General features: G+C 41.1%; 1 protein-coding gene across 1 annotated transcript; it reads right to left on the bottom strand.

Moving 5' to 3' along the window:
• Positions 1-730: 730 nt before the first annotated feature.
• Positions 731-11,631, bottom strand: tec (tec protein tyrosine kinase). Its single transcript, XM_074699362.1, has 18 exons — positions 11,538-11,631; positions 8,303-8,506; positions 8,115-8,219; positions 7,895-7,976; positions 7,182-7,310; positions 5,644-5,693; positions 5,326-5,507; positions 5,151-5,216; positions 4,759-4,813; positions 4,189-4,271; positions 3,962-4,095; positions 3,111-3,185; positions 2,501-2,672; positions 2,198-2,414; positions 2,044-2,108; positions 1,828-1,946; positions 1,351-1,508; positions 731-1,270 (listed from the first exon to the last, which is right to left on the bottom strand). Exons 2-18 carry the CDS (start codon positions 8,453-8,455, stop codon positions 1,187-1,189), a joined length of 1,929 nt encoding a protein of 642 aa, XP_074555463.1. The 5' UTR covers positions 8,456-8,506; positions 11,538-11,631; the 3' UTR covers positions 731-1,186.

Below are 11,631 nucleotides of genomic sequence, written 5' to 3'. Positions count from 1 at the left end.
ACGCAACCATTTTCACTTCTTCTTCCTGTATCCATAGCAACAGCAACAACAACTGTACTCAAAAGACCAAGATTACTTGGTCTTTTGAGACAAGGAGTAACCCAGGGGTCATTCTCAGGTTTTTAAAAACTGGTATATGAGCGTATTACGATGTTTTCCAGGTTGAAGATGTGACTCTTGCCAAGGCGATTATTTGTTTTGGAGGGAAGAGCTTTTCTGTAATACTATTTTCTTTGTTCAAGACAACTGTTTCCCAGAATGCAAAGCGACAAGGTAAGGTATTTATTTGTTGTTTTCACCAGACTTAGCAGACACTTTTGTCTGAAGCATTGTACAACATTGAGCAGTTAGGGGGTATGGTACCTTGCTCAATGGCACCTCGACAGGGCTCAGGAAGCTATGCCGACAACATTCCAGCTATCTGCCCAATTTCCAGTCTTGCTCGGCTAAAATGCAGTTTTTGTGTAAACGAGAGTCTGTAACGTGTTACGTTAGTGAATCCTGGTTCTGTCCTACCAGAGCTCATCTACCAACTCCAACCTCACCAAGCAGAGCTAACGTAACCTGGCTCTTCATTTTATTGATAGACTCTCAAGTTTGAACAGACCAGGGACATTTGGTGTAGCATGTACTCACATTAAAATGTTAAACAAATCTATGACTGGATGATTTATACTGCTTTTATTTTCATCTGAAAGGTTATGATGAGGAATCCAGATTAGCACCAGAGCAGTTTAACAAACAGAATTTTGATGATGAGCTGATGAGATTCCTTAAATGCCAAAAACGTGTCTGACACACCCGAGAGTATCAGGAAGCAGATCTGAACTCCCCGTGTTATGTTTTCTGATAACGTCTCTTTATCACTGTTTTTACTGACAGATATCCGACTGAAGGATTTTCTGCTTGAGAGAAAAACAGGTGCTAATTCAAAGGTCACAGGGCGGATCCAGGTGATTATCAACACTTCTTCTCCTCTTCTTCTCCTTCTCTGTCAGTTCAAGCTGGGGTCAAAGTTATAAAACCAAAAAAAGAGAACATGAAAAAAATCCAGCGTGAGCAGCAGTTTTTTCAGCCATGAGTCCAGCTCTGCTGTGATTGGTGGATGAGCACACTCCAGTTGTGATTGGTCAGTTCTTTAAGTTGTTGATGCCATGAGATGAGTTCAACCTGATTGGTCAGTGGATCAGACGAGGGGAGGAGCGTCACCCTCCAGAGCTTCAGTGATCAACCGGCAGAGCTGAGAGAACGATGGACGCTTGTCTGGTTTCTGAGAACGAGGGAACACAGAGTCGATCAGGACAGAAACGTCTCAAACTCATCAGGATATAACAAACCCACTGCTCTCACCTCCAGCCAACACTGGTGCATGACATCATAGATGAAGGGCGGGGCTTGTTTGGGCCGATAGAGTCGATGACCATTAAGCACCAAGGTGACCACTTCATGGTTCTGGTTCTGTTCGAATGGCATTCGGCCCTCTGTGAAGACTTCCCACATCAGCACACCTGGAGACACCAACAACAGACATCCTTTGGTAACTCTGGGTGTTCTCAGTTAGTTCAGTCATCTTCTGTGGTGTCATTTTTTTGATGTATGACCTGGGTTGTTGCCTTACTGAAGGCTACTAAAATCTGCCCAGGTCTTCAGCCAGTGGTGGAAACACAGACAAACAATGGGTCAAAGGAACCACTTAGTTCTTGGCTCTTCTGGTCAAAAGTATCTCAGTTTTTATCGTCATATATTGCATTTTAAGTAAAAAGTCCATCCTTTCTTACAGTTCAACTTCCTTTTATTGAATTATTTAATTGTGAAGTCAAAGTTTACCGTACGACCAGACGTCCGACTTGCTGCTGTATCTGCAGTAGTTAAAGACTTCAGGAGCCGACCACTTCACAGGGAACTTTGACCCGGATGAGCTGGTGTACTGGTTGTCCAACACGTACCTACGAACACACAGTAACAGTTAAGAATGACTCTCTACAAAAATACATAAACATGCTTTTTTACATTTAGTGAAATAGTCTTAAGATCTGGTCATACCTGGCCATACCAAAGTCGGACACCTTCACAACCAGCGAGTCATTCACCAAGCAGTTTCTAGCAGCCTGTACGACAGGAGGAAGACAAGGAGAGCTGTCATGGGACTGGTTTTGGTAGAGTGGTGTAAGCTCTATCCAAAGAAACCAGCAGTTACCAGGTCTCTGTGGATGCAGCCGTGGCTCTCCAGGTGCTCCATCCCATCGCTGACGTCCAGGCACATGCTCAGCAGGGACCCCAGGCTGAAGCTGCCCCTCCACTGCCTGAGGTAGTTCAGCAGACTTCCCAGCTCCATGAACTCTGTGACGATGTAGATGGGCTTCTGCTGGCTGCACACGCCGTACAGCTGCACCAGTTTAGGGTGGGACAGCTTCCTGTGAAACACATGAGGATGTAGTTACCACATGTCTCCAGTAGAGGGAGGCAGAGGTTGAATGCTTTGTTTGAATGCCTTCCTTACATCATGACTTTGGCCTCCTCGATGAAGTCCTCCTCGGACATGGCTCCCTCTCTGATGGCTTTGATGGCCACTTTGTGCTGAGCCTTCCACTTCCCCAGCCTCACCACGCCGAACTGACCGCTGGCCAGCTCCCTCATGAAGGTCAGCTCGCTGGGGTTGATCTCCCACTTCTCTGGAGGGTGAGAAGAGACAGGATACATGGGTGAAGATTCTTCCATTGCTTGACCCTGTTTGTCAGGGTCGCGGGTGGCTGGAGCCTTAACACAGTTGTCTTATGGCAAGAAGTGCGGTACACCCTGGACAGGTCTCCAGACAATCACAGGGCTGACAGAGACAGACAACCTTTCACCCACACAGTCACACCTACAGGTAATTTAGTGTCACCAATCAACCTGATGTTTTGGGACTAACCCTAACCCTGGACAATATGCAACAGGACATACAAACACGGAAGGGCACACCTTGCCTAAACAGGGATTGGGGCTGGTGACCTTCTTGCTGTGAGGCAACAGCACCAACCGTTGAGCCACCGTGCAGCCCTGCATTAATGTTTCCTTTAAATACTAAATTGGTGCACTTTCAGCTCCTGTTCCTCTTGAGTTCCACTCACCGTAGCTGAAGCCAGCAGTGGACGGGGCGGACTTGTCCTGTTTCCCTACAGGGTACCTCAATCTGGAAACCAGACCTGACACAGACAGAAAACAACAGGGGTCCAGACAAGTTTTAGATACATTTACGTGTGAAAATTAGGGATGGGTACCTTTCACATTTGAAACATATAACCTTGTAATGCTGTGTTGACGTCCAGCATGGAAAATCACCTACTCTTCCACTCTCACAGTCACAATGATGCATTTAGGTACCTAAACATGGTACCTTTTGGTTTTACATGAATCGATACTCAGTATTTTTGCCAGAATTCAGTCGGTACCTTTAAAAGTACCTCATTTGGTACCCATCCCTAGTGAAAATCAATATTCTATCTTAGACAGTAGTTAGCTAATTGTAGTATAGCTCTGGAAAAATGGTTCACACTATAGTTTATCAATAACTTAAAAAACCTGACAGACTAAAAAGATGTGCTCGGAAGCTTATTGTGCTTTAAATTTCAACAAATACATGACTGAGTGAGATTTTTTTTCACTAAGTTTTAGTTACGCAAGAGCAAAATGAGACAAAAATTAAAGTTTAAATCATGTCGAACAAAAAATAACTTCCAAATATTGATCCTCAAGGTCTCGAGAGAGCCTTGACCCATGACCTTGTGGTTGAAAGAATAAGTCAAGATCCAAAACAGCACCTCATCGTTAACCACTTTTCCCCCATGTCCATTTCAACATGGGGCTCTATGGGTACGTGAATCCTTTAGAGCCAGCCTCTAGTGGAAACCTGAGGAACTGCAGTCTTTGGGACTTTGCAGAGGTTCAGTTTGGTCTGGATCAGATATCTGGTGTTGTTTACCTGCTGCGTTGTGTTTGTGGTACTCGATGAGGTCAGAGATGGAGTCGAACAGGTGTTTCTCAGCCAGGTAATACTGTGGAGGTGAGCTCTGTGTCAGCTTGATGTGGTAATGTTTGATGACTGGACTCGTTTCCCTGTGGTCACACCAAACAAAACAACAATGAAAACAGATTTTATTACTTTCAGGCTGATTCAAATTTAACTTTTTCATTCTTCTCTTTGTTTACCCTGCTGCAGACTTGGAGTAAAGAGAGACGGTGTAGGTTCCTGCTGCACTCGAGTCTCTGACTATGAAGCCTCCTTCTTTGTCCTGCAGGGGGCGACAGAGCAGGAAACAAAAGGTAATCAGGTTTATGAGATTTCACATACCGATTATATGTGGCTTAAAAAGACAAATTGATTAACACTTATTCAAGAAAATCACAATTACTTGGTCTTATGAATGAATATTTTTTTGATGTTGACATTTTTATGTTTTTTGTTTAATACATAAATATCAGAGAATTGAAAACATTCAACGGCAACAATTTTATCACAGTCAACATCAATCGGAAATTATAGGAACAATATTTAAGATTATACTTTAAGATAATGAAGATTAAAAAACAATCAATTAAAAAATGTGAACTCAGAAAGGTTTTCAATTGTTTGGGGGTTTTTTTGTAAAGTTTGACTTTTTAGCATGGCGCTCTATGGGATTGACTGACTTCTAAAGCCAGCCTCTAGTGGACACTTAAGGAACTGTATCAACTGTTTTTAATCAAGTTGAAGACAGAAACGTTTTCTGACCAGCTCACCTCTTTTCTCAGCAGCTCCTCCGCCTTGTTCCGGTTTACTTGTTTACTGTACCAGCTGGAGAAAAACAACAACATGAAAAACACACGTTCAGTATTCAACGTGTTGGGTAATCAAAGACAGTTTTGTCTTTTCAGGTAAGTTTTTGCTGATTTTTTGGCCATAATTTTGGTTGTTTTTCTACACATGGAATGATAGTTTTTTTCTGAAGTTTTTTTTTTTTAATTCAAATTACAATTTTTTCCTGAGGTTAAAACACACTAGGGGCAAATTTACAGCCCTTTGAGAACATTTGAGGGCGCAAATGTCTTTTAAATCTTTCGACAAATTTCAATCCTGGCTAGATTTATGAAATATTTCTGCAGAGTCAGACTGAGACCATAGCAGAACTCACACAAACTCCTGCAAGGCTCCAGATTTCTTCTCCGTCACGTAGTTACTCGGGATGTAGCCTTCCTCTCTGTCGAACACACACAGAAAACAGGAAAGAGTCAGAAACCGAACAGGAAACGCTCCCTGACCCTGAACGCCATCAGCGTCCAGAGGCTGCGTCTGATGACCTCACTCACCCGTACGAGTTGCGCGCCTTGTACCAGTTGACGTCGCATTTATCCACGATGACGTACTCGCCTCCTTTCACCAGACTCAGGTCGTGAGGCTCGGTCCCTGTGAAGTCGTACAGTGCTACAACCCTCTCCTCCTCTTCATCATCGTCATCATCCTCTTCTTGAATATCATCCTCCTGACCGGGCTGAGGAGAAGGCGGAGAGGTTTCACGTTTTCACGTTTTTAGATAATAATCCTGAATGAATATACATTGGTGTGTGTGTGTGTGTGTGTGTGTGTGTGTGTGTGTGTGTGTGTGTGTGTGTGTGTGTGGTAGTCACCCTTTCGTTTCCATGCTCTCCAGGAATTGGTGGTAAAGGTTTTCTAGAAACTTTCAAAAGAAGAAACAAAAAGAAAGATGATTATTTTCATTATTGTTGTTGTTTTAAACAGAGCTAACGCTGCTGCAGTGTGTGGATGAATCAGCTAACAGCTTTATTCAGACTTTCCACAGTCACTTCCTGTTTGTCTTTCACACTGAATCAAGAGTTTCAGATTATAAAGAACTCACTGAATTATCATCGGCACCTGTTGACTTTTTTTATAGACGGTCATTTACTGAAAATACCCCGAGCAGTGCTTTGCTTTAATGTGAAGTTTTACTTCTCTAACTTCAAACCACATCTACCTTTGACCATAAAAACTACACGACTATACCCACAGTGCACTGCTGTACCCAGGAAGTCTTTGACACTATTTAAATATTTGAGATGAAATTTTTTAGAAGATTTAAAGACGGAAAACTCATCAGTTTCAAACAGATTAATTCTCTAAGCTGAGATTTCAAAAGTGAAATCTGAAACTCACAAAATCACAAAAGTAGAAAAAAAACTCACATTTAAAAGCTTAACCAACACAGACGTGTAGAGCTGCCCGGAAAAATATGCTCTCGCTTTAAGAATTTTAATTAAAAAAAAGAAAAACAGCTAGGCTGTCTGTTTGAGTGCTTCACACACATCAACAGACGTCTTCCTGAAGCTTCCAGCAAAAGTTTTAAGAAGGGTCTGACTGCAGACCTCACCTCTCAAGCCCCTAAACCTCACAATTCGCGTTTCCTGCTGTATCCACTGCCCTCTGTCCTATCCTGTTAAAGCCATAAAAGCCCAAAAGATAGCTTAAAGAAGAATTAAAATAAATTAATTAAAAAAAATCATCTTTCAGACCTCGAACTGCACCGTCATAATTTATCACAGAAACAGCAAAATATCATTACACAAATAACCAAATATAAAATTTAAATGAATATAAAAATAATAAATATAAAATGAAAAAATACATATTAAATATGTGATACTAAAAAATAATACATATAAAATATAGAATTAAAAAGTAATAAAATAAAATATATTTTACTAAAAGTTATAAATATAAGATTAAAAAAAATAAAATAAAATATACTAAAAAATAATACATATAAAATATAGAATTAAAAAGTAATAAAATAAAATATATTTTACTAAAAAAATATAAATATAAGATTAAAAAAATAAAATAAAATATATTATACTAAAAATTAATAAATATGAAATTTCAAATCAAATCAAGCTATTTTATTTTCAAATGTTTAACATTTTGTCACTGTACCTAAAAAAAAAAAAAGTTTCAGAAGTGTGTGTGAAACAAAACAGTCTGAAGTGGCTGAAAAAGTCACGAAAATCAAATTTCAGGTCAAATCTGTGATTATTTTTTCTCCAAACACAGTATTTAGATTTTGCACTGTGGTCTTTGAGAACTACTCTTCATAATTTGGTCAAGGCGAGCAGTCAAACAGGTTAAAACACTTCAAGAGGTAAAGGCTGTGACTCTACAAGATCCTTACTGTCTCCAAACAGGTTGTACCCCTCGCAGCCCAGGGCCTGTTTTTCTGCCTGGCGACAGCAAAGCCACGCCCCCTCCTGCCACAGCTGAGGGTGGAACTTCGTCATGACAACCTGATTGTCTTTGATCTCTAAACAGAACAGAAAAATGGTCAGCGGTGGATCAAGTCTCTAATAACAGTCATCAGTCCTCTATTTCCAAAGAGAACTTCATTCTGACATTCAGGTTTTGGCCACTTGGGGGCAGCATCAAAAAAAAAAACAGCATTCATTTATGATTTACTTGGCAAAATTAGATAGGTTATATTTAGTGGGCAGCAATCTCTGGTGTAAGTTAGAAAAAAACAACAAGCCATGTGTTGAGGGCTAAACCTGCAGTTCCTAAAGTGTCCACAGGAGGCAGGCCCCAAAAATTCAGGAGATCCTGTTCAAAAAAGGTTAAAAACTGCAAATATCTGTCTGTGAACAAACTGTACAGGGGGCTGATTTCCCGTAAAGCTCAATTGTTCAAAGTGGCGACAGAGAGTCATGGAAACAACCGGAGCTGATGGGTTTCTTGACCCAGTTGTGAAAACCTGTTTCAGGTTTGTGGTTTGAAGTGTGAAAACAGTTTTTTATTGGCTCCCAGACGAAAGAGTGTGAGTTCAATCCTTCAGAGAGTCACTGCTCAAGAATAAAACATGACGTATAACACTAAAATATAACAGATACCAACCTTCTTTGAGGGTCTGGACCCACAGACTCCTGCTGTCGTGACTGGGGGCGAACACGTACAGGGTGTTGGTGTCGTAAACCACCTTAACACCAACGCAAACATGAACATAGAGTTAGAAACGGACACAGAGGTGTTCGGGGAGTTTTTAGGGGGAGTTTTTTATCTTTCACAGATAAAGATTGAGACGTCCAGAGTTACTGAGGTGTGTTTCTGATTGTACCTGGAAAGGGTATTTGTTCTGACAGGGGATGACGACTCCTCCATTCTTGACAATCTCAACACACCTGATCCGGCTCAGCTCGATCCAGCCTCTCCTGCTCTTCTTCTGCAGACAGACATCATCCGTTTTCACCAAGTCCTGAAGTTAGCAGTTAGCATGAACGGTTCCTGCGATGGACTCAGACTAACCTCTGCTTTTCCATCGTAGTACGTCAGCCGGCTCTTCGTCAGGACAAACAGCCTCTCCTTGTAGTTCAGCGGCGACGTCCTCTTCTTCTGCTGCGAGCGCTTGATGAGCGTCTCCTCCAATAGCAGGTCCTCACTCATCCTGGCCCCGCCCATGTCCTCAGCCCATTGGTGGGAACGGTAAGGAGGCCGGAGGCTGAAGGTGAGCTGGGAAGAGGCACAAAGTCTCACTTAAAGAGTAATCTGTAAACTGCTCAGCTGTTGCTAACATAACCACATCATAACGCGTTGGAGGGCGGACCTCAATCACCAAGGTCTGCTTATAGCCCCGCCCCTAGTCCTGTCCACGGACACCAAACTGGTCGTGTTTGCTGTCGTGATTTACTTTATTAGTTCCTCTGTTTGTCCGGAGATCCTATGTAACCATGGTTGCATTGTTTGCACACAAGATTTCAGATGTTAGCAGCCTGTAGCATGTTGATGCTAACTGGTGCTGGGGCTTGTGTTCCCTGTGAGCTGAGGATAAGGAGGTAGCATGGATAGCCTCATTGGCACTCGATTAGAGGATTCAGATATTTTTGAATATTCATTTTGCTAGATCAATCAATCAATCAATCAATCAATCTTTATTTATATAGCGCCAAATCATAACAAATGTTATTTCAAGACACTTTACAAAAACATTTACAGGTCTAGACCCGTAAATGTTAATAAAATTTTATTAACAGAAACCCAACATCAAGACAAGATAAGGAGTCTTATCTTATCTTAATCCACCATGAGTACAGGACTTTGCAGCATTTAGCAAGTTACAATGGCAAGGAAAAACTTCCCTTTAACGGGCAGAAACCTCGGACAGAACCAGACTCATGTTAGACAGACATCTGTCTCGACTGTGTTGGGGTTAGAGAGAGACAGATAGAGGAGAGAGAGTGGGAGAGAGGGGGGGGGGGGGGGGGGGGGGAGAAAAAAGGAGGGGGGGGGGGGTAGGGATACACACACACGCACACAGACACACACACAGACACACATACACACACACACACACACACACACAGAAAGGGAGAGAGAGAGAAACAGACGGAGTCTGAAGTTTGGCGCTGTGGCGACAGTTAAGGAGAAACCAGCAGGCCAAATCCAAAGCTGTAGTAGCTGGTGTCGGACAGGAGCACAGCAGCAGGCCGTCTTCTTCACCGATCCCCAGGAACCTACAAGACAAACTCAGACCCTCCCAGAGAGGTGTATGGTCAGTAACTATAACAGGACAGTAAGACTAGAAGTTAGACTGACAGAAAAAGAGGGAAACAGGAGCCCTGTGTGTCAGTTCCCCCCAGCAGTCTAAACCTATAGCAGCATAACTAAGAGCTGGTTCAGATCTGATCCAGCTCTAACTGTAAGCTTTATCAAAAAGGAAAGTTTTAAGTCTACTCTTAAAGGTTGAGACCGTGTCTGCTCCCCGGACCTCAACCGGTAAGTTATTCCAAAGAAGAGGAGCCTGATAACTAAAGGCTCGACCTCCCATACTACTTTTAGAGACCCTAGGTACAACGAGCAGACCAGCATGTTGAGAACGCAAAGACCTAGACGGATTATACGGAACAATTAAGTCTTTAAGATACGATGGCCCGATGCCATTAAGCGCTTTGTAAGTCAAAAGAAGAATTTTAAACTCTATCCTAGATTTTATAGGTAACCAGTGTAGAGACGCTAACACTGGAGAGATGTGCTCTCTCCTCCCAGTCCAAGTCAGTACCCGAGCGGCAGCATTCTGAACCAGCTGAAGAGTCCTAATAGACTTATTAGGACAGCCGGATAAAAGAGAGTTACAGTAGTCCAGCCTAGAAGAAACGAAAGCATGGACCAGTTTCTCAGCGTCGCTCCGAGACAAGATGTGTCTAATTCTCTTGATATTGCGAAGATGAAAAAAAAAAAAAAAAAAAAAGATGAATCAGCCTCTCTTGTACATGTGTCCTGGTATTTGTAACAAGCTAGAAATGCTAACAGGTCTTAAAGGTACCTTAAATGCACAAAGCCAATAACCTACTTCACCTTCTGCCTTTAAAAAAAATATGTTTTTAAGCTATAATGTTGCCTTAATGCAGTGGTTTCCAACCTTTTTTGGGCTGTGACCCAATTTTTACATCACGATTTTTTTCCAAAAAATAAATTTTATATATATATATATATATATATATATATATATATATATATATATATATATATATATATATATATATAATTTTTTATAAATTAAATTTATTATTAAATTTTTATGAATTTTATATATTTTTTTAAATAAATCTTAATTTTAACCAACACTAAGGCTATATAATGTATACTTTTATGGATGAGGTTTATTATAATAATAATAATTATTATTATTATTAGAGAAAATTTGTGGTGTTTTGATTTAAATGAAATATATTCAATCATTAAAAAATATATTAGTATTTTTTAATCTTTTTTTTTTTTTTTTTTATCAAGTACTGGAAATTCCAGGCGACCACACTTGGGGTCATGACCCCAAGTTTGAAAAAGACTGCCTTAATGTGTGTAACACTCCTCAGCAGGGTAGAAATTATTCAAGTTTAACAAGTCCAGAAAATAAGATCCACTCAGATGATTCATGTTTGGCTGTTTTGTGCTTTTTGTAAGGCTGTTTTTCATGTGAACCAGTTTTTGTTGTGCTAAAACTGAGTGGCTTCACCTTATGTTAGCAGGGATTTCACAAATATTTCACCAAAGCTTTTAGTTTTTAACCTTTTTTAGTGAAAGTATTTATTTCATCGCTGAAAACGTTTGTTTTGATTTTGATTTTAATTTTTTACCGGTAGCGTCCGTAAATCCGACAGCACATGAATGCAGCACAGCGCTCTAAATCCACCTGCTCTCAGGTATATTTAAAGGTATTTTGTAGAGTTTAACGCCCTGATTAATATCTATAAACCCAGTTAATAAACCCACAAAGGTGAGCTAACGCCTTGTTAATGTGGATGTGTCAGACTGACGGTGGTTAAAGCTCTGACTGTGCTGAGTTTAACTTCTTCACTGTGTGTAACTCAAACTAAAGAGCAGTCCCTCCTCTGGTGTTTCCGTGTGTTAATCTACTGTTTAAAGGAGCTTCACCGGGACATTTTCTGCTGTCTCCGCGGTCAGTCTGACAGAGGGTCATGTAACAACAGTAAAAATGTTGATCAGATCAAACCTGCCTCAGCTCTTATCTCAGCTCTTATCTCACCTTTCATCGTCGCTCGCTCCTGTCTCCGCTCATCCATGTGCGTTTGTTTCCTACGTCGCTGTAAATCCGAGGAGCGGGATTCAGGAAATAAAGG

This window comes from Halichoeres trimaculatus, unplaced genomic scaffold, assembly GCF_033239565.1.
Source record: "Halichoeres trimaculatus isolate MK-OKI-2021-1 unplaced genomic scaffold, fHalTri1.1 fHalTri1_scaffold_22, whole genome shotgun sequence".
Lineage (NCBI taxonomy): Eukaryota > Metazoa > Chordata > Actinopteri > Labriformes > Labridae > Halichoeres > Halichoeres trimaculatus.
This window is presented reverse-complemented; position numbering and strand designations above follow the sequence as displayed.

Bases quoted from the DNA above. Each gene is read 5' to 3' on its own strand.
- tec (XM_074699362.1), bottom strand. From the start codon at position 8,455: ATGGGCGGGGCCAGGATGAGTGAGGACCTGCTATTGGAGGAGACGCTC. The intron at 5,217-5,325 runs GTGAGTGAGGTC...TGTGTTCGACAG, and splicing joins AAGGCGCGCAACTCGTACGG to AGAGGAAGGCTACATCCCGA. The intron at 1,271-1,350 runs GTGAGAGCAGTG...CCTCGTTCTCAG, and splicing joins TGCACCAGTGTTGGCTGGAG to AAACCAGACAAGCGTCCATC.